At 41.3% G+C, this 23,128-nt stretch overlaps 1 protein-coding gene across 1 annotated transcript in view; it reads right to left on the bottom strand.

Moving 5' to 3' along the window:
• Window positions 1-1,551: 1,551 nt before the first annotated feature.
• Window positions 1,552-23,128, bottom strand: part of ACOT12 (acyl-CoA thioesterase 12) — a 37,333-nt gene continuing 15,756 nt past the window's right edge. Inside the window, exons 6-15 of the mRNA XM_077816324.1 lie at window positions 19,901-20,057; window positions 16,513-16,632; window positions 14,733-14,883; window positions 13,079-13,134; window positions 12,598-12,661; window positions 11,182-11,265; window positions 6,463-6,596; window positions 2,898-3,026; window positions 2,280-2,406; window positions 1,552-1,701 (exon numbers count right to left, since the gene is read on the bottom strand). Coding sequence (XP_077672450.1) covers window positions 1,552-1,701; window positions 2,280-2,406; window positions 2,898-3,026; window positions 6,463-6,596; window positions 11,182-11,265; window positions 12,598-12,661; window positions 13,079-13,134; window positions 14,733-14,883; window positions 16,513-16,632; window positions 19,901-20,057 — 1,172 coding nt within the window. The remainder of the gene's footprint in view (window positions 1,702-2,279; window positions 2,407-2,897; window positions 3,027-6,462; window positions 6,597-11,181; window positions 11,266-12,597; window positions 12,662-13,078; window positions 13,135-14,732; window positions 14,884-16,512; window positions 16,633-19,900; window positions 20,058-23,128) is intronic.

The raw sequence follows: 23,128 nt of genomic DNA on the forward strand, positions 1-23,128 counted from the left end.
TTAGTGTTAGGAGACCAGAGCCTAACTCCTGTTCCATAGTGCAAAATGGGGTGGAAACTGGTTGCGTTTTCTCAGCAGGGAGAAGATCCCAGCAGGCACAGAGCTGATGTCACTGGCACCAATGCCAGATGCTCCTACAGCTGTCAACATAGGGGCTGAGGAGGGGGTGTGGCTCAAGTACTATGTGTTCTGGCTATCCCAAGCTTCTGGACAGCTCCTTAGGCGACTTTTGCGAGCCAGCCCAATATGAGAGCGCCCCATGGCTGCTCAAAACTGCTCAGGGCATAAAGCTGGGATGAAAATCAGGGAGCAGTAAGCAGCTCCCTTGTATTGCCCCCTGCCCTCCCATCTCTGCTACCTGCAACAGAGGAGCTGGGGACAGAGGTACCAGTAACACTACCTTATACATCCTGTTTTCTTAGGGCTTGATCCAGCTGTAGTTGAAATCAATGGGAGCTTTTCCATTGACTTCAGTGGATGCTGGATAGGGTATTAACCGCTCAGAAGGTCTGAATGCAACAAAGCATGAGCCTCTACTGCAATCCTGAGGTGCACCAACATGATTCCTGAAATTTTATTCTTTAAATCCATCTGAAGGTATTAATTCAGACTAAGGACTAACTGCCAGCAGTATTCCATTTTTTAAATCTCAAAACAGTTTAGACCAAAAAGCCTCTGAAACCATCATTCCTTTAAGTTTATAATTTAACATGGCCAAAATAGTTTATTCATCGTTATTTATTGGTATATTTTTTCAAAGCTATCATAATGTTAATACCCAGCACTTCCATGGCACTTTTCATCGGTAGACCTCAGAGCACTTTACAAGGGATGTAAGCTTCATTATTATTGCTATAGACCCGAGCAGATTTTTGGAACTGAGTTTAGCGGCCCTTCCAAAATGGTATTTGTAATAGAAATTATGCCCTCATTTATGCCTTGGCATCTCCACCAAATTCAAGTGAGCGGTATAATAAGAACTTTCCCCCATTCTATTTAAAATTAAAAATATGAATCAATCCGTTCCTGAATCAGTGGGAATTGCAAGTGCTCAGATACTCTCAAGATAAGGGCTGAAATGAGCTGTGTGACTTAAAGTAAATATTTCAGTCTGGCAGATCAGGGGTTTTCAGCCTTTTTCTTTCTGAGCCCTCCACCCCAACATGCTATAAAAACTCCACGGCCCACGTGTGCCACAACTGGATTTCTGCATATAAAAGCCAGGGATGGTGTTAGCAAGCAGGGCAATTGCATGGAGCCCTACACCACAGCGGGCCCTGCAAAGTTAAGTTGCTCGAGCTTTGGCTTCACTCTCGGGTGGCAGGGCCCCACACTTCAGCCCTGTATGGCAGGGGCTTCGGCTTTTTGCCCTGGGCCCCAGTGAGTCTAATGTTGGCCCTGCTTGGCGCCCCCCCCAAAAACCTGCTGGTGGCCCAGACTCCTGGTTGAGAACTACTGTAGTAGATGATATAGATATTGAGAAGCCTCATGTTTGCATGCGGCACTTAAAAATGTTTTCTGATAATCTTTAGAGCTTCCCTGATATTTTACTTAAAACAAAATACTGTCAATCTCGGTACTGTCCATCTCCAAGAACTTGATGCATGCAGAAGCAGTATCCTCAATGGATTTTGATGAGCCAATGAGATTTGCAGCAAGGTAAGGCAGAACACCAGAGGTAACTTGGTTAAAGTAAGACACCTGGAGTAACAAATTAAAATTGAAAAACTCAAAACTTGGGGGTCATTTTCTCAGAACCCATATCAGCATCAGTCCCTCAGAGTATTTTAATACTAAAAATAAAAGCACTGTAAAGGCAATATTAACTGGAAAATAATCACCTTTTAAAAATATGTTAGTGATATTAATGTCCCCACATCAGCTAACTGCTCAAGCATGTGCTAAATGTATACAGCAGCATAGCAGAGAGCAGAATTTGTTCCATCATCTCTAACTCATTAAATACCTTTGTTTTAGTAACACAAATGTGGGCAGAATAAAGGCGCCTTAGCCCAGTTAGGGTACCCAAACATTTTCATAAGTATATGTTCTTATATAGTAACCTTCCCTTCAAAGTGAACACAGACATTCCTTACTCTCAAAGTCAGTGTAATGCTTATAATTTAATATCCACAGGAATTCAAGTGTTTAAGCAAATTAGGAAATAAAGTGATTCCTTTGTGTCACTGGCCTATTTCAGATAGTGCACTTCAATGAGATGATGCACATGTAATATTTGAGGGACAGCAGATACCATTGTGATTTGTAAAGCTGCTTACCATACAGGAGTGGTTGCCATCACTATGGATCAGGAATCCTGCACATAGGATTTCATTTCTACAATAGTTTGGAGAAGGTGGCACAGATGTCAGGGTAACTGACCTCACAGCTATTATGTAAGGGTCCCTGTAGGGAAAAAACCCAAGAGTCTCTTCAACAAGCTGTAAAAAAATACATATGAGTAACTTGAACTATATTAAATGTAGTTTACTATCTTTAAACCATATAAATAACTATAACATTTTCTATGAAAACATTAAACAAATTAAAGTTTCAACCACAGCTGGCCCATGTAAGAAATGAGAACCCTAAGTGTGATTTGGCGTCGCAAGCATATAAGAGGGCGAGCTTGCCCCTACTGTGTCTAACCAGCAAGTGTATGAAAAGGGGTTGCAGTGAATCCTCAGATTGCTCATTAAGACCACTGACAAACAGTGCCAGGTGAAGATCATAAGGATGATGGTCCAAAACAGTAGTCCATCCAAATTCTTAATGGGCTGCAATAATATCTTTACTACATTCATTATTCTGGGATCCGACTTCTAGATATGCATGGTAATCAAGAGTTATAGCTCCAAAGATTTAGCACCAGCTAAGCTTGAAATTCACTTACTCACCCAGTCTTACAGGGCTGTCTTCGAGACACAAGAACTACAAAATCTTTGGGTTTATCTCCTTTCACTGATGGCGATGTAATGTAGTATATCTTCTCATCTTCATTCACATTCTCTACAACCTCACAAGTTCTGCAAGTACATTTAACATGCCATAGTCAGGACAGTTCAGCACCTGAAGTGTGCAATAAGCTCTCTTTAAAAACACTGCATCAGAAAGAACACCTTACCATTTTAATGTAGGCTCTTCAGTTTTTCTTCGGATTACTCGGAGAGTGTTAAAACTAGGCTGGAAACTAATTTGCAGTTCAGTTGGGCTTGTGCCACAAATAATGTTACTTTTCTGCAAAAGGGGGACCAACACCAAGTTCTCAAAGAATTGGGGTGTAATGAAACAGAGTGAAAGAGCCTTCTTCTTTGCAATGTCTCACCTATGGCTCTGCCCTTGATGCGCTAAAAAAAAAATCAAGTTAAGCTCCAGGACCAGCTGGTGTTGGAGCAAAGCAGTACAAGCAACTCTCACATATTGTCCTCTTTGGAAAAGCATCAAACTGCATTCAGTACTATTTTCTAGGTATCTAAAATGTTCCCCAGTATCACTGGCTTTATGGCTGATTACATCACTCTGTAACCCACTAACAATCAGCCGCCCGCCCAGTTGCCTTTCTCCCCCATCTTCCTTTTGCCCCTGTGACTGGAGGGGTGTTCACAGGCCACTTTACCTTGACTTGTCCCTTGAAATATGTTAACTACTGATGCTAAACAATCTGTTCCACCTTGTATTTAGCTGTGAAACTCTGAGGCCATTTCCGAGCCCTGAAGAAGAGCTCTGTGTAAGCTCGAAAGCTTGTCTCTCTCTCTCACCAACAGAAGCTGGTCCAATAAAAAAAATATTTACATCACCCACCTTGCCACCTGCCTTAGCTTAACATACATGGGAAAAGCAAAGATGCAGGGGAGTGCTCCCCTTACACATCTATTTCCCTCATTAATGAGGCTCTTAAACCACCAGCTGAAAGACTGCATGCCAGACTAGAACATTTTCTCCTGAAACTTGTGGGCCAAAATCAAACTGGCTCTCTGAAGAACAGCCCCGCTACCTGCAATGCTGCCTGCTATGTCTCTAGAGCTCTGTGGGCCTCCAGGCACTCAACACTTGAATCTAGTTCCCGCTTTTTCGATGTAGAAAGAGCATGTGAGAGAGCATCTTGGAACATTCTCTTTGATGTTTTGCATAAATTTGGATCAGATGATGTATTCCTCCAGTGGTTCAAAATGTTATACTCTCATCCTGAAGTGTCTGTACTGATTTTTAATCAAAGTTGCCGACTGCACTGTTTAGGAATAGCCCCCTGCCAGGGTATCCTTACTTGCTCTCTTCTTAGAGCCACTAGCCACTTACCTTAGCAATTTACCTTTATGTCAACCTATTCAATATAAAAACATTATCCTCACTCCTGGGGGGATCCTGCCTGACTGCGCGCCTGCAGAAAATGCTCCCCTACCCCCCGCAGAATTCCTGTGCTCCCCTGCAGAAAATGGCAGGGAAGTAAAAGGACGCCATGGGGGAGTGGAGGGAGCGCAACCATGGGTACAGTTTTTGGGTGGCATGGGGGGGGCACTCTCCCCCGCACACACACCCCTCATTTTTGCAAGTGCAGCGCTGTCCAGCTGAAGGAGGCTGCATATTGGCTCCGTTGACTCTGCAGCTGAACGCTGCCTCCTGGGTCCTAGTGCCACCTGGGTCCTAGTGCCAGTTATGCTCCCCTTCTGTGTGCTGGGAGCCTTCCTGTTTTCTGTGCAACAGGGAGTGCCCACGATGGGGCTAGGTAAGGGGGGGAGGAGAGAAATGAGGGGGCCTGAGGGGGTAGGGGGAAGAGGCAGTGGGGAAGGAATGGGGTGGAATAGGGCAGGAGAAGGGGAATGTGGGCATAAGGGGAGGCAGATAGAGAAGAAAAGGGGATAGGGGAATTGCAAGGGAAGCAGGAGCCCAGCATGCGGCAGCTCCTCGGCAGCAGCTGGGGCTCCCCCGTTAAGCAGGCCCATCAAACCCTCACCTTGACAAGCCCTATCCCACCAAAGAGCTCCCTACACCTGGACCCCCACCCCACTGAGCCCCAACCAGCTGCACCTGGACCCCCACCCCAGCCCCCCAGCTCCTGGACCCCCACACTGAGCCCTCCACCCACACACCCCTCACCAAGTCCCAGATCCCCTCTCCTGAGCTCCAACCACATTCACCTGGGTGCCGTGCAGAGGCCCATTGCCCCTGCACCCGGAACCCCACAACGAGCCCCTGTGATTCAAATCTCCCACTGAGCCACCCCTACCCAGATTGCCCCACACAGAAACCTCTCACCCACACACCTGGATCCCTCCACACTAAGCCCCTCCACACTTGGATCCTGCTGTGCTGAGCCTGCCCACTCACACCAGATGTACCTGGGGCAGAGAGGCAGGGCCCCGGGGTGTTTCTGGGGCAGGCCTGGCCCTTGCACTATGTCAGAGTCAGGTGCGGCCTCACTGCCAAGTCCCTGTATGGGGGGACATGGGAGCTTCAGGGTGATCTCCCACCTCAATGCAGCCAGTGTGCTCTGCTCCGCACTGCCATGCTGGAGCCACATTTATATAATGACAAATAAAATTTACAGAATTTTGCAGAATTTTAAAATATTGTGTGCAGAATTTTTAATTTTTTAGCACAGAATTCCCTCAGGAGTAAATCCTCAACCGTGCTTTTTATGCAGACAATATTTTTTGCTTTATTTCTACTCCTAACGCCTGAGCACTGTGGAGCCAATAGATCATTTTGGTCAGTTCTCGAGGCTATATATTAGTTATAAGAAATCCAAAGCTCTAGATATATTGCCACATATGCCTTTAATTTTTCTTCAGACTTTCCTCTTTGTTGGGCCTGCAAATCTCCTCGAAGCACCACTCGGAACATAATCAAAACATTTATCCTCCGATAAAAACCTTTAAAGATACAATGAATCACTGGAAAAGCCTCTCCTTTTCCTTAAGTGCATGTATACACCTAATTAAAATGGTACCACATCCACCTGTTTTATAACATCTCCCACTATTTCCTATTCTATTCTCTGTGAGGGATATTAAGAAAATAAACAGCTCACAGAGTTTATTTGAGTTAGCAATGACTCTAAAAAAACATAAAACTTCTTTGGCATTTAGGAGGCGATGACTATGAGTTTCCTGATCTCTGACATTACATTCAGCTGGGGCACACTGTGAATTGGTCACACCGCATAAACATGTTCAATTAGAGCAGACTAGGACTGAGTGAGCTGCTCTGCCTTGCTTCTCGCACTGTGAATATACACTATACGATTAAAGTTGAACCCTTCACTATGCCCCATGTTTAGGGCATGGAAACTTGCTCACTCTCATACAAGAAAACCTGTGGCGCAGCCCCCTCTCTTGTCAATTCATGGCAATCCAAATTTGAATCCAGAAGAAAGGTATCTACATCACAAGTGATAGCATCTGAAAAGTTTAGTTAACAGCAGAGTGAAATAGTGCTAGAAAAAAAATCTTGAGCTGCTCTTACAAGTAATGTTTGTCCCATTGCCTGCGGAGTCTGAAGTCAGATAAAAGGAAGAAAGCTAGATTTGATGGTATCCTCACTTGCATTTCTACCTTGACAGACAAGATATCACTCTCCTCCTGTGTGAATATTTTTATCTGAAACAAATGAACAGCATTAAAAAAATACAGAATGAAGAACATAAATGGACAACTTCACCAGCTTTTCACTTGTCAAGAGAACATGCAACATATGTCTGACAGGCAGTGAGATGCAGTTGAGTATTTAAGATTAAAAAAAGAAAAGGAGTACTAGTGGCACCTTAGAGACTAACCAATTTATTTGAGCATAAGCTTTCGTGAGCTACAGCTCACTTCATCCGAGTCGCACTCAGAGGCTTGCTATGTAAAAGGGGTCACCAGTACAAAAGTTTGAGAACCACTGGTATAGTCTGTATAAGCCAGTTATATTATTGAAAAACTGTTTCACAAAAGTTTTAAGAGTTTTTTTTTTTTTTTTTTTGGTATTTCTCTACTGCTGAACCCACGTCAACTGTACACGGCCCAGGGTGTGTGACGAGCCCAATTCCTGTGTGATTTCCACAAACACTAGGACACCCTTTTCTGGTACAGAAAAAAAGCCTCTTCATTAAGGCCCCCAGATGCTCAGGCCACCTCTTCAAAACAAACGGCCAAATCCTGGGCCCCCTCAAAAATCCCCTGTGCTCCACCCAAGTGCAGGGACCTAGAATATTGGACTTATTTTTATATATCAAAAAGCTGTTGTTGGCCCAGAATTCCATCTTGTCCATCCTGGGCCTTGAGCTGGTAAAAATATTGTAAATATTGAGGAAGAGATGGGGGTGGGGGGAATACCTGAGCACCTTTCAGTAGTGTACGAAGCCACATGACTAAAACCACATGACTAATGTATTGTTTGTTCTCTCTCTCATCTTCTCTGCAGGAGGAGAACTGTGTGTGCAATGGAGTATTTTGTTCCAGTAAGGTTTTGCTTTTGTTTTTCTTTAAATATACATGTTACTCTGGGTTTGTATTAGAGCTCTCCACACAGAGACTGAGTACGCAGCAGGCAGTGTACTGTAGATTCATACCCCAGCTCTAAGTGTCCATGTGGAAAAGTTCTTAGAGAAGCCAGGCAGAAGAAGTACTCAGACTAAATGTTTACTGTTAGGAGTATGTACTGTGCCTTTAAGAGCAGAGCACATGTTAGAGGGAAATAGACTGGGGTCAGTGAGAATGGGTTGGAGGCAGTCTAGTGGCAGCTTCACCAGACACACAGCTAGGAGCTCATGGTTCTCCTTTACCTTAGGTAACCCAGTTTTTAATTCTTTAATTCTTAGAATCTTAGAATTTCTCCTTATGAATTCACAAGACGATACATGGTACCAGCTGGGTACAAGAGAAGACTAAGGAGTTGTCTACACTGCGATATTGTTGAAAAAAACTTTTGTCTTTCACACTTAAACCCTCCCCCCCTCCCACCGCGAAAGACAAAAGATTTGCCGACGCAGGGCTGGAAGTATTTTGTTGGCAAAAGTGCTGACAAAATACCAACAGACAGCGTTCACACACGCTGACTTTTAGCCACAAGGCTGTGTTGACATAGCCTTGTGGCTGAAAGCTGCATAGTGTAGACAACCCAGAGAAAAGAGGACTGCGATGAAGAAGTAAAGGAGTCATATTGGAGAGGAACCAACTAAAAGCCCCCAAGGCATTGAAACTCTCAGGTAATTCAGCAGACTCCTGGAAAGGATTCAAACAGAGGTTTGATATATAAATGCAAGCAGCTGGCTCTGGTGAGAAAGAAGACCAGCAGAAAACAGCAATCTCCTTAAATATTTCAGGACTTGAGGCAGTGGATGTCTTTTATAGCATGCAACTAAATCAGGCAGACATTTGAAGAATATTGTATACCTTAAAAGAGTGAAACATTTGACAGGTACAGTATAAGTTTCACCTAAGAAGACAAACTGAAAGGAGTGTCCTTTGAAGAGTTCCTAACAGAACTGAAGCTAATGAGCTCAACCTGCAACAATGGACAGTTAACAGATTGTAATAAGGGATCGAATTGTAATTGGAAACAAAGATCCAAAGCTGAAAGAAGAGTGTTGGATGACACAGAGCTAACGTTGGATAAAGACTGTGTCAGGCAGCAGCAATCACTCAAAACAGAATAATAACAATGGAAGGAAAAGAGGACACTGCCACTCTGGATAGAGTGACAAAAGAGAAAAAACTGGCGATCAATAAGTCAGTACAGAACAAAAAACACAGAGAAGCCTGAAAAAAGCAAAGCATGAGAGTTTGCAAGGGAAATCTTCAAGGACTGCACAAGGTGTGGACAAAAACAGACTTCAACAATGCCCAGCTTTTGGGAAGAACTGCAATATTTGTAAGAAATACAATCCTTTTGCCAAAGTCTGCAACTAGTATGAACAGCTGCAGAAGAGGAAAGCATGCATGCTGCTGCAGTAATCCAGGAAGAGAGCAGGGACAGCAACAGAAAAAGAAAAGGAGTACTTGTTGCACCTTAGAGACTATAAATTTGTTAGTCTCTAAGGTGCCACAAGTACTCCTTTTCTTTTTGTGAATGCAGACTAACACAGCTGCTACTCTGAAACCAACAGAAAAAGGAGTTTTATCTGGGACAGTGGTTTTCAACCTGTGGTCCGTGGACTCAGGGGGATGCACAGACTATGTTTAAGGTTTCCAAAGGGGTCTGCACGTCCATTTGAAATTTTGTAGGTGTCCACAGATGAAAAAAGATTAAAAACTACTGATCTAGGAGCTGTATCTTAAGAGGAACAGATGAATGGACAGTTTCCTTATAGACTAATGGGACTCTTATATTTTGACACTGGTGCTCTGGTAAATGTTGTTTCAGATATTAGTTTTAAAAAGTTAAAGAAAAAAACATGAAAAAAATGGTGAGCAAACAGGTTAAATTGAAAGTTTATAATGGGGAACTCATTCCTACTAGATGTATGTGTGTACCAAAAGTGAAGGTAAAAGATATGACTGGCGTAAAAGTATTTTATTACTTTAGATGCATTGTCTGGATTTTAGCAGATTCCCTTACATGAGAGGAGTGCTATATGGAAGATATTGCTTACTCAGATTACCTTTTGGTCTAAAATCTGCTCCAGAAGTCTTTCATAGAAATGTGCAGCAAATATTTGAGGGAACTGAAGGCACAGAAAGCAGCACAATAGAGAATCAGAATTACAGGTTACAGAGAGCATTGGACAGGACTAGAGCAGAAAGCCTGAAGCTAAATAAGCAAAAATGTAAATTCAGGCTCAGAGAAATTAACCTATTTAGGAAAAAGGTTAACTGAATAAGGGGGATATATTGATCTTACCAGAACACAAGATATAACAAATATGCTACATCCAGAAAACAAGGAGGGATTACAGAGGTTCATAGGAATGGCTAATTTTTTTGGTAAATTTAAACCTAATTTGGCTGCAGAAACCAGCAACCTCTGTGCAGTCATGCAAAAGAATAACCAGCGGACATAGGATGCTAACCTGGACAAAAAGTTTGGTGATTTAAAACAAGTGATTCAGAAAACCCGTTCTAAGGTATTTTGACAGCAAGAGGCAGGCCTAATTGTCCACTGATGCCTCCAAAGAAGGGATAGGGGCTGTGTTGCTACAAAGATATGATGAGCATTGGAGACCGGAGGCATATGCATCCAGGGCTCTTACAAAAACAGAATGCCACTATGCCCAAATTGAAAAGGAAGCTTTACCTCTGGTGCATGGTTGTAAAATATTTCATGTGTTTCTTTTAGAAGACTAATTGTTGCAGAAATAGCATGATTTATGGGCCTGGGGTACCACATAGACTGCTTTGGATTTGGGAAGCCCAGGGCTTTCAGGGTCCAGAGTTCTGGAGCAGCCTGCCACTTGGACTGCCTCAGATTTGGGGAGCCCACAGCTTTTAGGATTCATGCCTCCAGGGCTGCCTGCCAGATGAGATTTAATTCATGAAGCTAGGGTTTCATTCCTTTTTCTTGGAGAATGTGACAAGGTGTATCAACCCCTTGGACAGGAGGGGGTTAAGAAGCAACTCTGGGCTCAGGGGCCCCACCCCTCTGCCTGTGATGAACATGCTCAGGTTGGAGGCGGGGTTTAAAAGGCTGCCAGACAGTTCATTCTGATGCTGGCAAGCCAGGGAGAAGGATGTGCTCTGGGATCTCCAGGGCAGCATGTGACCTAATTCCTCCACCAAGCCAGGGAATGGGGGGAGCTGCCGCTTCCAGAGACTGGGACCAGGGCCAGAAGCCCGGAAGGTAGCTGGGATGCAGTATGATGGACAGCCTCTGAGAACCCTGGGTCAGAACCCGGTGGAATGGGAGGTCCTGGGTTTCCCTACTCCTCCTGTGAGCTGCATCCGTGAAGTGGAGCAACAGCCAGTGAGGCAGAGCCACCACCCATGAGCTGTACCCAGTAGGCAAGGACGCTACTGGAGACAAACCACTGGGCATAACTGCTGCTTTGGCCTTTAACCACCAGGCAGGAGATGCTGCCTCCCACTCACAGAGAATTTCAAAAATTTTGTTTTCCTTTCCTAATCAGAACTAAACCAAATTTTGAAATATCAAAATAATTCATGAAACAGAATATACGTTGTCTGCCCAGTTCTAAAGGTGAGCATGATCTGCCCCTCCAAATGTTACTGAAGTTGGCATGCAACTCTTCCACAATTCTGGACTTACATTATCCAGAGTGCTGGTTATTTCCCATCCACATTTTGTTGCCAGGACTGTCAGGGTGGCTACATTGCTGTAACTCAAGTATGCCTGAAATGTAAGATATACTATTAAAAATGAAGGGCTGATATAAAAGAGAATCTCATTTCTGTACCATAGTTACTCCAGAATCACAAACCAGGCAAATGTATTTTTTCCCTTAAGTGGTCTTCTTCCAGAAAACACAGTCCAGTAGTTTCTGAATTAAATACTTTCAATAGCTGAATTGTGTTTTCACATGGCCGATGGCAAAAGAACCCTAATTAAAAACACTAATTTGGGTTTCTTTGATGGATAAAATAAAGCAATAAACCCCTCTACTGTCAGAGAGACAATACGCTTCACCTCTGAGGCTACTAAATTAATGGTATACTTCAGTTTTCTTATAAGTAATTAAAATCTGCTAGCAAATTAACCTCTTCATTGCTGTTAGATTGTGCAAATATTTTGGCAGCTGCTTGAAAACAGAAGGTGTAATCAGAGGAGTGGATATCTGGACTGGATGCCTATTACTTGTGTTTGACAACACTGGATAGGTACATGTCCAGGATGGAGCTGATATTTGGAAGTGGTAAAAAGAGATCATACAGTGCAAGAATCTTTAAAGACTTGTTTCAATTTCATCTTTAAAAAAAATGGATTATTCAGTTTGTTCAAAGAAGAAAAGGAGTACTTGTGGCACCTTAGAGACTAACCAATTTATTTGAGCATGAGCTTTCGTGAGCTACAGCTCACTTCATCCGATGAAGTGAGCTGTAGCTCACGAAAGCTCATGCTCAAATAAATTGGTTAGTCTCTAAGGTGCCACAAGTACTCCTTTTCTTTTTGCGAATACAGACTAACACGGCTGTTACTCTGAAACCTGTCAGTTTGTTCAGATTTACTGTCTGTTTATATTTACTTTCCTGCAGAAAAAAATTTCTACATCCACAGAATTCAAACTCTGATGGTGACACACTCCAGTGCTGTCGTAGTCAATGGCAAATAATTTCCCACATTATACATCTCCAATTATTATTTATTTACTTTCAGATTTAATTAAAAGGACCTAATACAACATCAAGGAGCTACTGGGGTTAAAAAAAAACTTTCATACAGAACATTCCAAAATAAAATAACACTAGGGATTTGTATAAATACACAAAATCATGGAAATTCAGGGCCAGTATTGCTAATCCATCCTTAGTTCACCCCACTATGCGTAAGTATTGCTACACATAGACTATATACATTTACCCACTCTTCCGACATTAGGTACAGCAAGTCAAGTTAAGATGCTAACTGTTTGGGTCAGATCTTTAGCATTGTTTTGACACATGCAGAATGTCCAAATGTACCTCTAAGACTATGTATGTGGATGAATTCAGATGATGTAAGTACTACCTGGTTGCTTCTATCCCAGAGATCAGAGGAAGGAGTGTCTTCCTTATTGGAGAGGATATATTTTCTGAAATACATATTATGTATACAAAGAGGTAAAAAAAAAACAAATAGCATTCATTGTCTTCCTTCAGTGTACAATGACAACCACTTGCATAGTATTCAGCATCTTCTGAATGCTTTACAAATATTAATTAATTAATCCTCACGACAACACAGTGAGTTAAGTAAGCATTAGCTCCTCTTTTTTTCCCAAAAAAGGATGGGGAACACACAAGAGGGCCCAAATATTTCTTGACTTACTCAGATGAATAGTAGCCATTGATTTCATCATGACTTAGGCAAACAGGATCAGGTCCAGAAATGCTAAGTGACAATAGCTATTTAATCTGAGAAGACTTAAAATAATGAGCACAGTATATGTAAAAAAAACCCCATTCACTTCTGCCCCACTGTGAAAGTTACCTTTGAAATTTATATATACCTGGTTAGTCTAATTCTCCTGCGTGCAATAGCTCCATGATATCTTCTCAAACCATCCTTCACAAGAAGCAAAATGAAACAGAAATAATCTGATTGAATTATGATACATTCTACTTTGATAATGTTGTGCAAATAAAAGACAATTAAGGATTATTTATTAAAAGGGACACTGTCACATACCAAATGTAAAGTATGTTATTTAAACCCCTCTGCCCCAAAATAACTGCACTAATTACAATGGAATTTCCCCAGGTACGGACTTGATCAATTTTTTTTAATGTGATGTATCCCGTTACATAGCAAAAATAATCTAACTACCAGTCTGGAGTATCCTAGTAGCATAGCGTTATTACATGGACTTTTTCCCAAGAGCAATAAAGAAGTACAATGCTAAACATTCTGTACTTGCCAAAAGTGCCACCTTTTAGATAAAATATTAATCCAAGGGACTTTCTACACAGAGCTCAACATGGAAAGCAATATTTGAGGGATTTCTATACCGCTTTAGCACGTCTGCATTGGAGAACAGAGGGCAGTGCATTATGAAAAATTAGAAGTGAGTACTGCACAATAGGGTTGATCACCACCTCAAACTGACTATTCAGTCACTACTTTTTTCCATTGCTATTCCATTGAGAATAGAAATTTCAAAAGCAACTAAGTAATTTAGGAGCATAAATCCCACTGAATGTCAATGGGACTTGTGCTGTGTGACTTAGGTGCTTTTGAAAATATCACACCTAACCCTCTATTTTAGTCTGTTAGTCTGCATATTTTTTCTTCTTCAACTGCAGTAGAAAGCAGCTTCTTTTTTTATTTCTGCTTCAGAGCTGGTACTCTGTTCCTGTTAGAAAAAACAGACTGGAGTTAATGCCCTGTGGGGTGCTGCTTAGCTGAAGCATTGCTTCTCTAGTTGAAGTTAAGGTGCCAGCAGCCATCGCATTTTTTAGAAGAGTGGCGATAATGCTGACGTAAGAGTCAGCTTTCCCTCTTGAAACAAGATGGAGTTTAATGTTCAAGGTAGTGCATTGGCTAGCGTGGAGTGCATATGACTCCTCATTTCCTCACAAAGTCATTACCCTACTAGTCATTAATTCACTATTTTAGTAGCTCTTTTATTCCTGCCCTGGTGCTTTATGGAATTCTGTGAGAAAGAAAAAAGACTATAGCAGACTATTCAAACAGAAGTTTTATATTCATGAAGATTTAAAAGCTCAACGAACCACTTTAAGGGATCCATGTACTTGGACAATAGCAGACTATTCAAACAGAAGTTTTATATTCATGAAGATTTAAAAGCTCAACGAACCACTTTAAGGGATCCATGTACTTGGGCTGGAATGTTCAAAGGAGCCAAAGGGAGTTAGGCACTAACTCCCATTGAAATTCAGTGGGACTTGGGTGCCTGACTCCAGCAACTTCCTTTACAAATCCCCAGGCTAGTAAGGAGTTGTTCAATTACCCTACAAGCATTCTCAAGTTCAGAATATCCTCTTGAGGAGGAGGAAGAGAAAGTAATTCAGTTTATAACCTTGTTTAGCTCTTCACTTCCCCGGAATGTCTGACAGTGATTGGCTGTGTGATATGCATTACTTTTGGGTTGGACTATATAAGCCATCTCTATATTCATTTTCTCTCTCATGTAAAGAGCTGACCTTTGTAGTGGGTTTGACTCTGGGGAAGATGAGGAGCTCTCCTTTGTCATTTACAGCATTAAAAATCAGAAAAGCACTGTTAATATGCCGCGCTTGGCCTATGGTCCACTCCTCACAGTTGTAGGCCTCAACACGAACGCCAACCTCAACACTGAAAGAAGAGTTTAAATGAATTATTTAACCATGACAGAATGACACAGAAGCAGCAATGAGACAAACATAATAACTAGAGCTGTTATATACTTCTTGGGTACAGGGAACAACAGTGATGGAAATCTGAGTATTTTGGACATATGAACAATTAATAATTAGTTTTCTATCTGGACACAGAGGCATATTTCAGCAGTGATGTAAAAGGTAGTGTAAGATAAATGTCAGGACTAAAATAGGCAGAAAATGAACTGAAGTAGCAAAGTAGTGTAGGTGCTTAGATATCCAATGATGAGCAGAGTGTGGGAACTGGGGGCCGGAGGGGGAAGACTTGGGGGTGGGAGCGAACTTGCACTGATTTGGCATTCAGATGTGCACGATAAGGGTAACTCACAGCAAGCTGGTGTCCTGGGAGGACCAAATTTAGCCCTGGATAGAAGAGAGTAGCAGTGGGAGTTACATCTATTGCCACCAGGACTCTATTTGCTCCAGAAATATTGACATGGCACAATATAAGCTGACGTTCGAGGAGGGACTGCTGTAACTTATACCCTCCTAAAAAAAACAAGGACTACTGATACAGGCTAACACAGTTACCACTCTGAAACCTTATACTGTCCTGTGGCTTTTCTTGTGGCACTTTCGTCTACCTTCTAAAGCCACAGCCTCTGGTCTGGCTGAGCAGTGCTTATCACAGGACCAGGGGTCGGAGTGGTGGCAAAGATGGGTTTAAGCGACGTTGACATTCCCCGTCCCAGGCTGGCTAAGGAACTGTCACTTCCCTGGTGTCATTTACTTATGCCTGACTGCAAGGAGTCATTCCAGTAGCTGGGGATCCCCCTGGCAAAGGGGTATTGCAACCACACACACTCTTTGCTAGGTTTCAGAAAGGGGGTCGTGGTGTAGGAGCCTCTATAGTGGCCTTAAGTCACTGGAGGTTTCTCCCACCATGGGGGGATCCTCAGAAGGTAGGATCCACTGTGTTTAAGTCTGCTTTATGCCACAGGATTGGTACAAAGCAGACTTCCAGAAATTCAAGCATTAGGCCCTTTCATTGTGCTAAATAAATGCTCCTTAACACTCATATTCTGCCCAACTTAGAACCAATCGCAACTGGTATAAAGGCTTCTATGGCAGCTGCACCCATTTATTCCAGGCTGCATTTGGCTCGGTTTAACACCAGATGTACTCACCCTCCCCTTCTTCCTCCTTCTTCCAAAAGAAGAGTTTTGCAACCAGGAAGCAGCTGCAAGGGCCTGGACTCTGAAATAAGCTCCACACAGATAGAGCCCTGTACCCACATGGAGTATACTCCAGGATCAGGGTCCAAATGACTACAATGTCCAATTGGAGACTTGGAGTTCCATTGGACTGCTTAGCATTACACTTGTAATTAAGGTTTGCAGAACTGGGATATCAATCACTAGAGGGTATGGATAATCTTTTAGATTTGAATAAACAATAAACCAAGCTTCAAACTATTTTTGAAGTGAGAAAAGCAGAGCTATTTTAAAAATATTTCTTCATCAAAAACCTGATAAGGAAAACCCCAGTGAGGGCTTGAGTCTGAAATATTCAGGAGGGATTGTGCTATAGAGGGGCAGTAAGACAAGCACATAGATAGTTTTACCTTTTCTGAAATGTATTGTTAACTATTGCTTTGAAGACAAGACGATCGCCAACAGTGGAGGGTCCCCGGAATTTAAACATATCAACTGATTTCAAGATGGGATATGAATGACAGAGACGGCTGAATGAGAAAGCAGGAGAGACACAAAATGGAATATATGGCCTTGTAATTCTTTTTTCTGTATTGGTACAGCCCAGGATTATTTGGCATACTTAAAGTAATGAGGTCGGCACAAATTAGAAGTTCACAATGCAAGCCTAATTTAATCCCTAGATTTCCCATAAATGACAGCACATTCAGCTAAATAATGGCACAGAATTTGGGTCTCAAAATATAATACCACTGCTATTGTGCTGCTTCATTTGCAATGCACTTTACAAACATTTAACTAATTAATCCTCACTCCTTGTTATAAACCTCATATTGGGCCAAATTATGAACCCCTTACTCTCATTCATTCAGTAGTACCTTACTTCTCAAAGAGTTCCGTTCACTTAAACAGGGCTACTTTTGGAGTAAGATATTGTTCAGTGTGAGTAAAGAGTTCACAATCGGGACCTATTTGAGTTAGTGAAACTTCCTCAGGGCCAAAGACGATGTATCTATGTAAGAACTTCAGTCCATACATCCTTTTTACCTCTGATGGTTTCTGCACATTTATCAGAAATTAATATAGTTTTGTGCAGTATATGATTATGTGAAACATTAATTAAAAATTCACCCAAATACAGCCTGCATTATTTTGTAATGACACTAAAGAAATATGTCTTTTTTCTAAAAGTTGCATGCAACAACTGAAGTTGAGTCTCAGAACTGGGTTTTTAAACATGCAAAAAGCCAGTTAGATGTACAACTGGCCATCTGCCCATGCAGAAATCCAAAGTTGCATGCCTAACTTCTAAAAATCAAGACTTAAAGGTATATTAATTTAATATAAATTCTCTTATTATTGTTGTTTACCTCATCCTTCCATCCCCCATACCTTTCTGTTGTTTATTACACTCACTAATATCTCTTTTCTCAATTTAGGCCCTGATCCTGAAAACACTTAATCACATGCATTACTTTGCACACCTGAGTTGTCCCATTGGAGCTTTGGAGTCCCACTGGATTACTTAGAATTGCACTTGTGATTAAGTAGTTACAGGATCATGATTTTTAAGTTTGTAAATTCTTGTAGGGGGACTTTTCTATTGTTCTTCACAGCCTTAAGCCCCAGTCCCAATTGGGGCCTCTAGGTGCTACTGCAGGATAAATAATAACAACAATGCAATTTATTTCCTGACTCTAAAGGGCCATATTCTGCCCTCATGAATGTGCATGAGACGCCCATCAAATTCAGTGAGAAAAGCAGACATATATAGTACAGAATTTCATCGTACACATTTTTAGCCTAGAAATGACACAGTTTTGTAGTAGTCTCAGCTCTTAATTCAATTGCGCTCTCTGTAAACTAATGTACCAGTATTGTTAAATGCACACAATTATCTGTTGCTAATTAATTGAATAGAGCATCTTTATAATAGCCTAATACATTAAATGACTTTGTAATTTCATTAAACATAATTTGCTCTTCCTATTTAAAATGCTAAATGGGTATCTCATTTACTACACTCACAGTAAAGATACAATATTACCAAAAATACCAATGGGACAAAAGAACGTGATTTTTTTAAAGGGGGATTTTTCCTAAATATGAAGCTCTATTTTTCTAAAAAAACAAAGCCCCGAATACTTCTATTGGTCATATAAAATATCAGAAAGGACAGCCCTGGTTCAAATGGATTTTCAATTACTGCAATACTGTCTATAAGGTGCTCAATTTCTGTCACAATTTTTAGAAAGGGGAAATAACCTTTTGAAAAAACCTTTCTGTGGGTGTTTTAAATTTATTCTTCAAGTATTGCTTTTTCCCTCTCTCTTCCCCACACCCTGCTTTCCCCATCTTAGCCTGTGGCCATAGCAACACTAACTGGTACCTACAAAGGTCAGAGCTAATTGTTGCCTTATAAAAGGTTTGTAGTGAGGGCAGCTATTTCTCAAACATAAAATACAAGCTCTCTTTCCATCCAATATTGTCTCTGCCATGAGCTATTATTCCTAAAAGTTTCAACCTGATAAATTATGTTAAATATTCATAGTTCCAAATAAACTATTTTAACTTTCAGGTTAGTTGTGTATTGATATACCAAAGGGAAACAGGGCCTGATATTTTGGACTGGGTCTCGGGTACACTGGCAGAAATGAGGAGTAATTCCTTTGAAGTCAATGGAGTTACACACTGATGTAAAATCAGCGTGTTTTCTATTTTTAATAAAATGAGCTGTTTATCTAAGAACTAAAGAGAATCTCTTATCGGTACAACTAACTGGCTATGAATCAAAATTACATGAATAAGGAAAAGGAATGGCATTTAATTATTAAGGTAAAAAAGGAACACATCGCTAGCCTTCCTGCAATGAAGTAGGTCAGGTGGTGTGTGAGAGGAATTCTGATAGAAATTCAGGTCTCACATACAAAGAAGCTTTGTTTGTGTGGGAGACCAGTGTCAAGGCTGAGGTGATGGAACCCTCCAGCCTAGAGGCAGAAGGCAGGGCAGCTGCGCAATTGGGCCACAGCCACTAATGAACCTACAAGGGTAGCAATAATACTTTGCACTTTCATCTGTAGATCTCAAAGCACTTCACAAAGGATGCTGGGGAAGCACTATTGCTCCCATTTTACAGATGTAGGAACTGGGAGACAGAGAAGGTAAGTGACCCACCCCAGATAAAACAGTGAGTCAATGGGTAGAATAGAACTCAGTTCTACTGATTCCCATGCCAGTGCCCATCCACACCTCCTGGTAGTGGCTCTCATATTGTTCAGACCCACTGGCCACACTCAAGTTTATCTCTGCTATGTATGGGGGCTGCAGACTGTCCTTGAGCAGCCTCTCCATTTTAAGATTTCATTGATGCTGGGCCAGAGGATTTGACCATATATGGAAGGATATTCTTGTGGTCAAGGCACTGCACTAGCCATCAGGATCTGGATTCTATTTCTAGCTCTGCTATTGACTTGCTTTGAAGCCTCAAGCAAATCACATAATCTCTCTGTCCCTCAGTTCTCCATCTGTAAAAAGGAGATAGCAATATTTCTCAGCAGTGTTGTGAAGCACTCAGATGTTCTGGAAATGAGTGCCATAGAAAAGCCTATATATAAATATGTAGACATTCCCTGCACCTCAACAGGAAGAGAGATCACAATACATTTTATTTTCACTTCTCATTTGTAACTAACCTCTGTGATGCCCTTAACATTAAAATGATGAATTTGGAGTACTTTTGATTTTCCACACAGCATGTCTTTTCAGAATCATATAGGACGACATCAAACAGAAAAGTACCTTGCTGAAATAGTAGCTACTGTCTCCATCCATGCCATAATCTGGCCACCAAATGTATTTCCATGATGGTTTGCATGAGGAGGCAGGACAAGTTCAATGCTCTGCACATGGGTTAGATCAGTTGAAATAGTATCTTCCTCTGTATTACTTACATTATCTGAAACATGGTAACACTACATTAATGGGATAGTTAAGTGAGTAGAGTTATTAGCTGTCCCAAGAGGGGAATATACCCTTTCCCCATCATTGTAGGGATCTATCGGCTTTTGGTACAATTTTAAAAAATGATTGTAGGGAGAAAGAAACCCACACCAGGGAGTGCCTGAAGCCAAAAGGCTGCTCCTTCTTTCAATAATAGCAACAGCCTGAAGCTCTACCAAGGTGCAAGGGCACCATAGCCTCTTGTCTGACAAGAGGGCAGAATGGAGAGAAACAGAACACCCTGGGGGCAGATCAAATTCTGTTAGGAAGGATGAGAAGCTATCCTTCATACAAAAGCTATGTTAAAAGCACACATTCAGGGAACCAGACAGGTATGCAGCTCTCCTAATTGAAAATGTAGGCAACCTATGTATGCCAGTAAATTTTCATTATTACTCTACTTAATCTGCAATGTGTTTTATAAGTAAGTACAGTTTATTATATACTTTTGATATGAGTTGCAGTACTAAAAATTGCAAAACGTGGATTTAAGACTGTAGAAAATTATTGTATCGTGTTGTACTGTATTACTTGTGAAATAGTGTGTGTTCATTAAATACTGTATTATAGTGAATAGCCATGCACTGGGGGCAGAGGTAGGGTTGTGTGCACAACAGTAACATTGCCAATTCATCTTTCAAGTGTTTAACCATACAACCTTAGCATTCTCTTACTGAAACTATTTCAATGGACTTACACGTGTATTTTCATCATCAGTATGTAAACATACTCATAAATATGCATATTACACAAGGTCTAATTAAGAATCTAGGGATAAACTGAACCCTTGTGTAACTCAATGAAGGTACATCAGGGATGAATTTGGCCCCCCAATGTCTTGTGTGAGAGGACTTAAAGATCACACTCTTTTAGGTCTCAAGTCAGCTACATACTCAAGCATATGCATAACTTTAAGGATGTGAGTTGTCTTACAGAAGTCACTGCTTAAAGTTACATGTGTGTTAAGTACCTTGCTGAATCAGGGTCTTGACTGTAAGGTGCTCTGAATTTAAAAAAACAGTCTTTGTATTTTCAGTTACATCTTGATATAATAATTTCAAGTATCAGATGTGTCAGTCATTCCAAGCATGGAACAACTTCTGCACCACAGGATTTCATATGACCCGAATTATGTCTTTGGCTTCTGCCCTAGTAAACTGTGGTTTACGATAATCAAATAACCATTTGGATGGCTGATTACCTTGCACTTTGGATCTACTTAAGGAGTTGTTTTAGAGTAACAGCCGTGTTAGTCTGTATTCGCAAAAAGAAAAGGAGTACTTGTGGCACCTTAGAGACTAACCAATTTATTTGAGCATAATGAAAGCTTATGCTCAAATAAATTGGTTAGTCTCTAAGGTGCCACAAGTACTCCTTTTCTTTTTAAGGAGTTGTATAACTTGCATTCAGAAGACAAACTTCATTTTCTTGCTTGATGTATTTTGTATATATTTGGAAGCTAACAATCTTCACATATACTAATCTCATTTTTTATCCTATTTTACTTTTTATATGTCACTGTAGATGTTGAACTGCTGTGACCAATTGTAGAAAATATCTAGAAAATTTCCCTAATGCAGCTAGGGCCATGGAGACTGAACTTACTACTCTCTGATTGCTCTTTGGTGGTCTTAGTTTTCCTACCAGAAAGGTATCATCATGACAATGTAAAGTGTCCATCCTGAGTCCACACAACCCAATTAAATTGTGAACGCAAGTATTATATTTATAATAGATGTTGTTTTTCCCTGTAGATAATTTATTTGTGACTGAAGTTCATAAACAGAGATGTGTACTTCAGACTGTAAATACCAGAAAGTTTCTTAAACATTTGTGAATAATTTTATGTTTTTGGAAGGGAATACAGCGACTTTGATTCATGTCATTTCAGGACAGAGATAAGTCTGGGAAATAGAGGCAAATCTAGGTGAAGAAAGAAACCAGTTATGCTTTCAGTTTTTTTCTTTTGGTCACATGAATGCTCTGCACTTTTCCTGCCAGGATTTAGATTACCACTCTGAAGAATTTTTCTTCTGTTTCTTGAGAACAATCTCCTCACATGCACATAGTTCCTATTGATTTATTGGAAAGTTATAGGCATCAAGCCAAATGGATTTCTCCTCTTTTGTGTGTCTTAACTGGTGCTATTGGACTTTATTTCTCCACTGCAAAATGCAGCTTGAAGTATGAATGAATTCTATAAAACCCTTAAAAAAAAATCCTAAACCTGCAAAGTAAGGGTATTTCTACACAAGGGGCTTAAGCCAAAGTGCTTTTATGAGCCTCAGGTAACTCGCTGTATTCAAGTCATCCCAACAGTGTGCCCACAGAATGCCTGTTCTGTTTTCAATCTGCATCGTGTGAACACATGGCAGCAACTTTCTGTGAACTGAGAACATAGCATTCTCTGGGGATAGCCCACGGTCCTTTGCTTTGCTGCTGAGCATTGTGCGCCCTGGGATTGTTTTCATTGTGAATTGTGGGAAGCCATCTTAGTTCACATTTTTAAAAAAATCCCGTATTGTCTCTATCTCTGGCCCATTGTCTCGCACCATTTTAAAGTTGCTGTCAGCCAGCATAGACCACCAATGCTCTGAGCCACTGTGGTGGCAGGCATCAATATGCACAGGCTGCTTGGGCTGTATTACAGCACTCAGAGCCAGATGAATTCTGCATTGGACTTCACCTGTCTCACCACCATGTGGATGATGTGGGAGCAGGAGAATATTCTATGGCAGCAGCAGGATAATCTACAGTGGTGGCAACAGGATGAGGCAGACGAATAGGAGGATGCCAAGCTGTTGGAACAAGAGAACCAGTTTCTGGATCATCAACAAGCATTCAGTGCTATTCGGAACGCAGGAAACCAGTGTGGATCGATGGGAGAGGATCGTTTGGCAGAGCTGAGATGACCAGCACTAGCAAGAGAACTTCAGGATGCGGAGGGCCCAGGACATTACTGGTGGCTTTGCACACATGGCATTCCCAAGCTATACTGGGGCAACTGATGGAACCCATGTGCCTATC

The sequence above is a fragment of the Eretmochelys imbricata genome, chromosome 5, assembly GCF_965152235.1.
Source record: "Eretmochelys imbricata isolate rEreImb1 chromosome 5, rEreImb1.hap1, whole genome shotgun sequence".
Lineage (NCBI taxonomy): Eukaryota > Metazoa > Chordata > Testudines > Cheloniidae > Eretmochelys > Eretmochelys imbricata.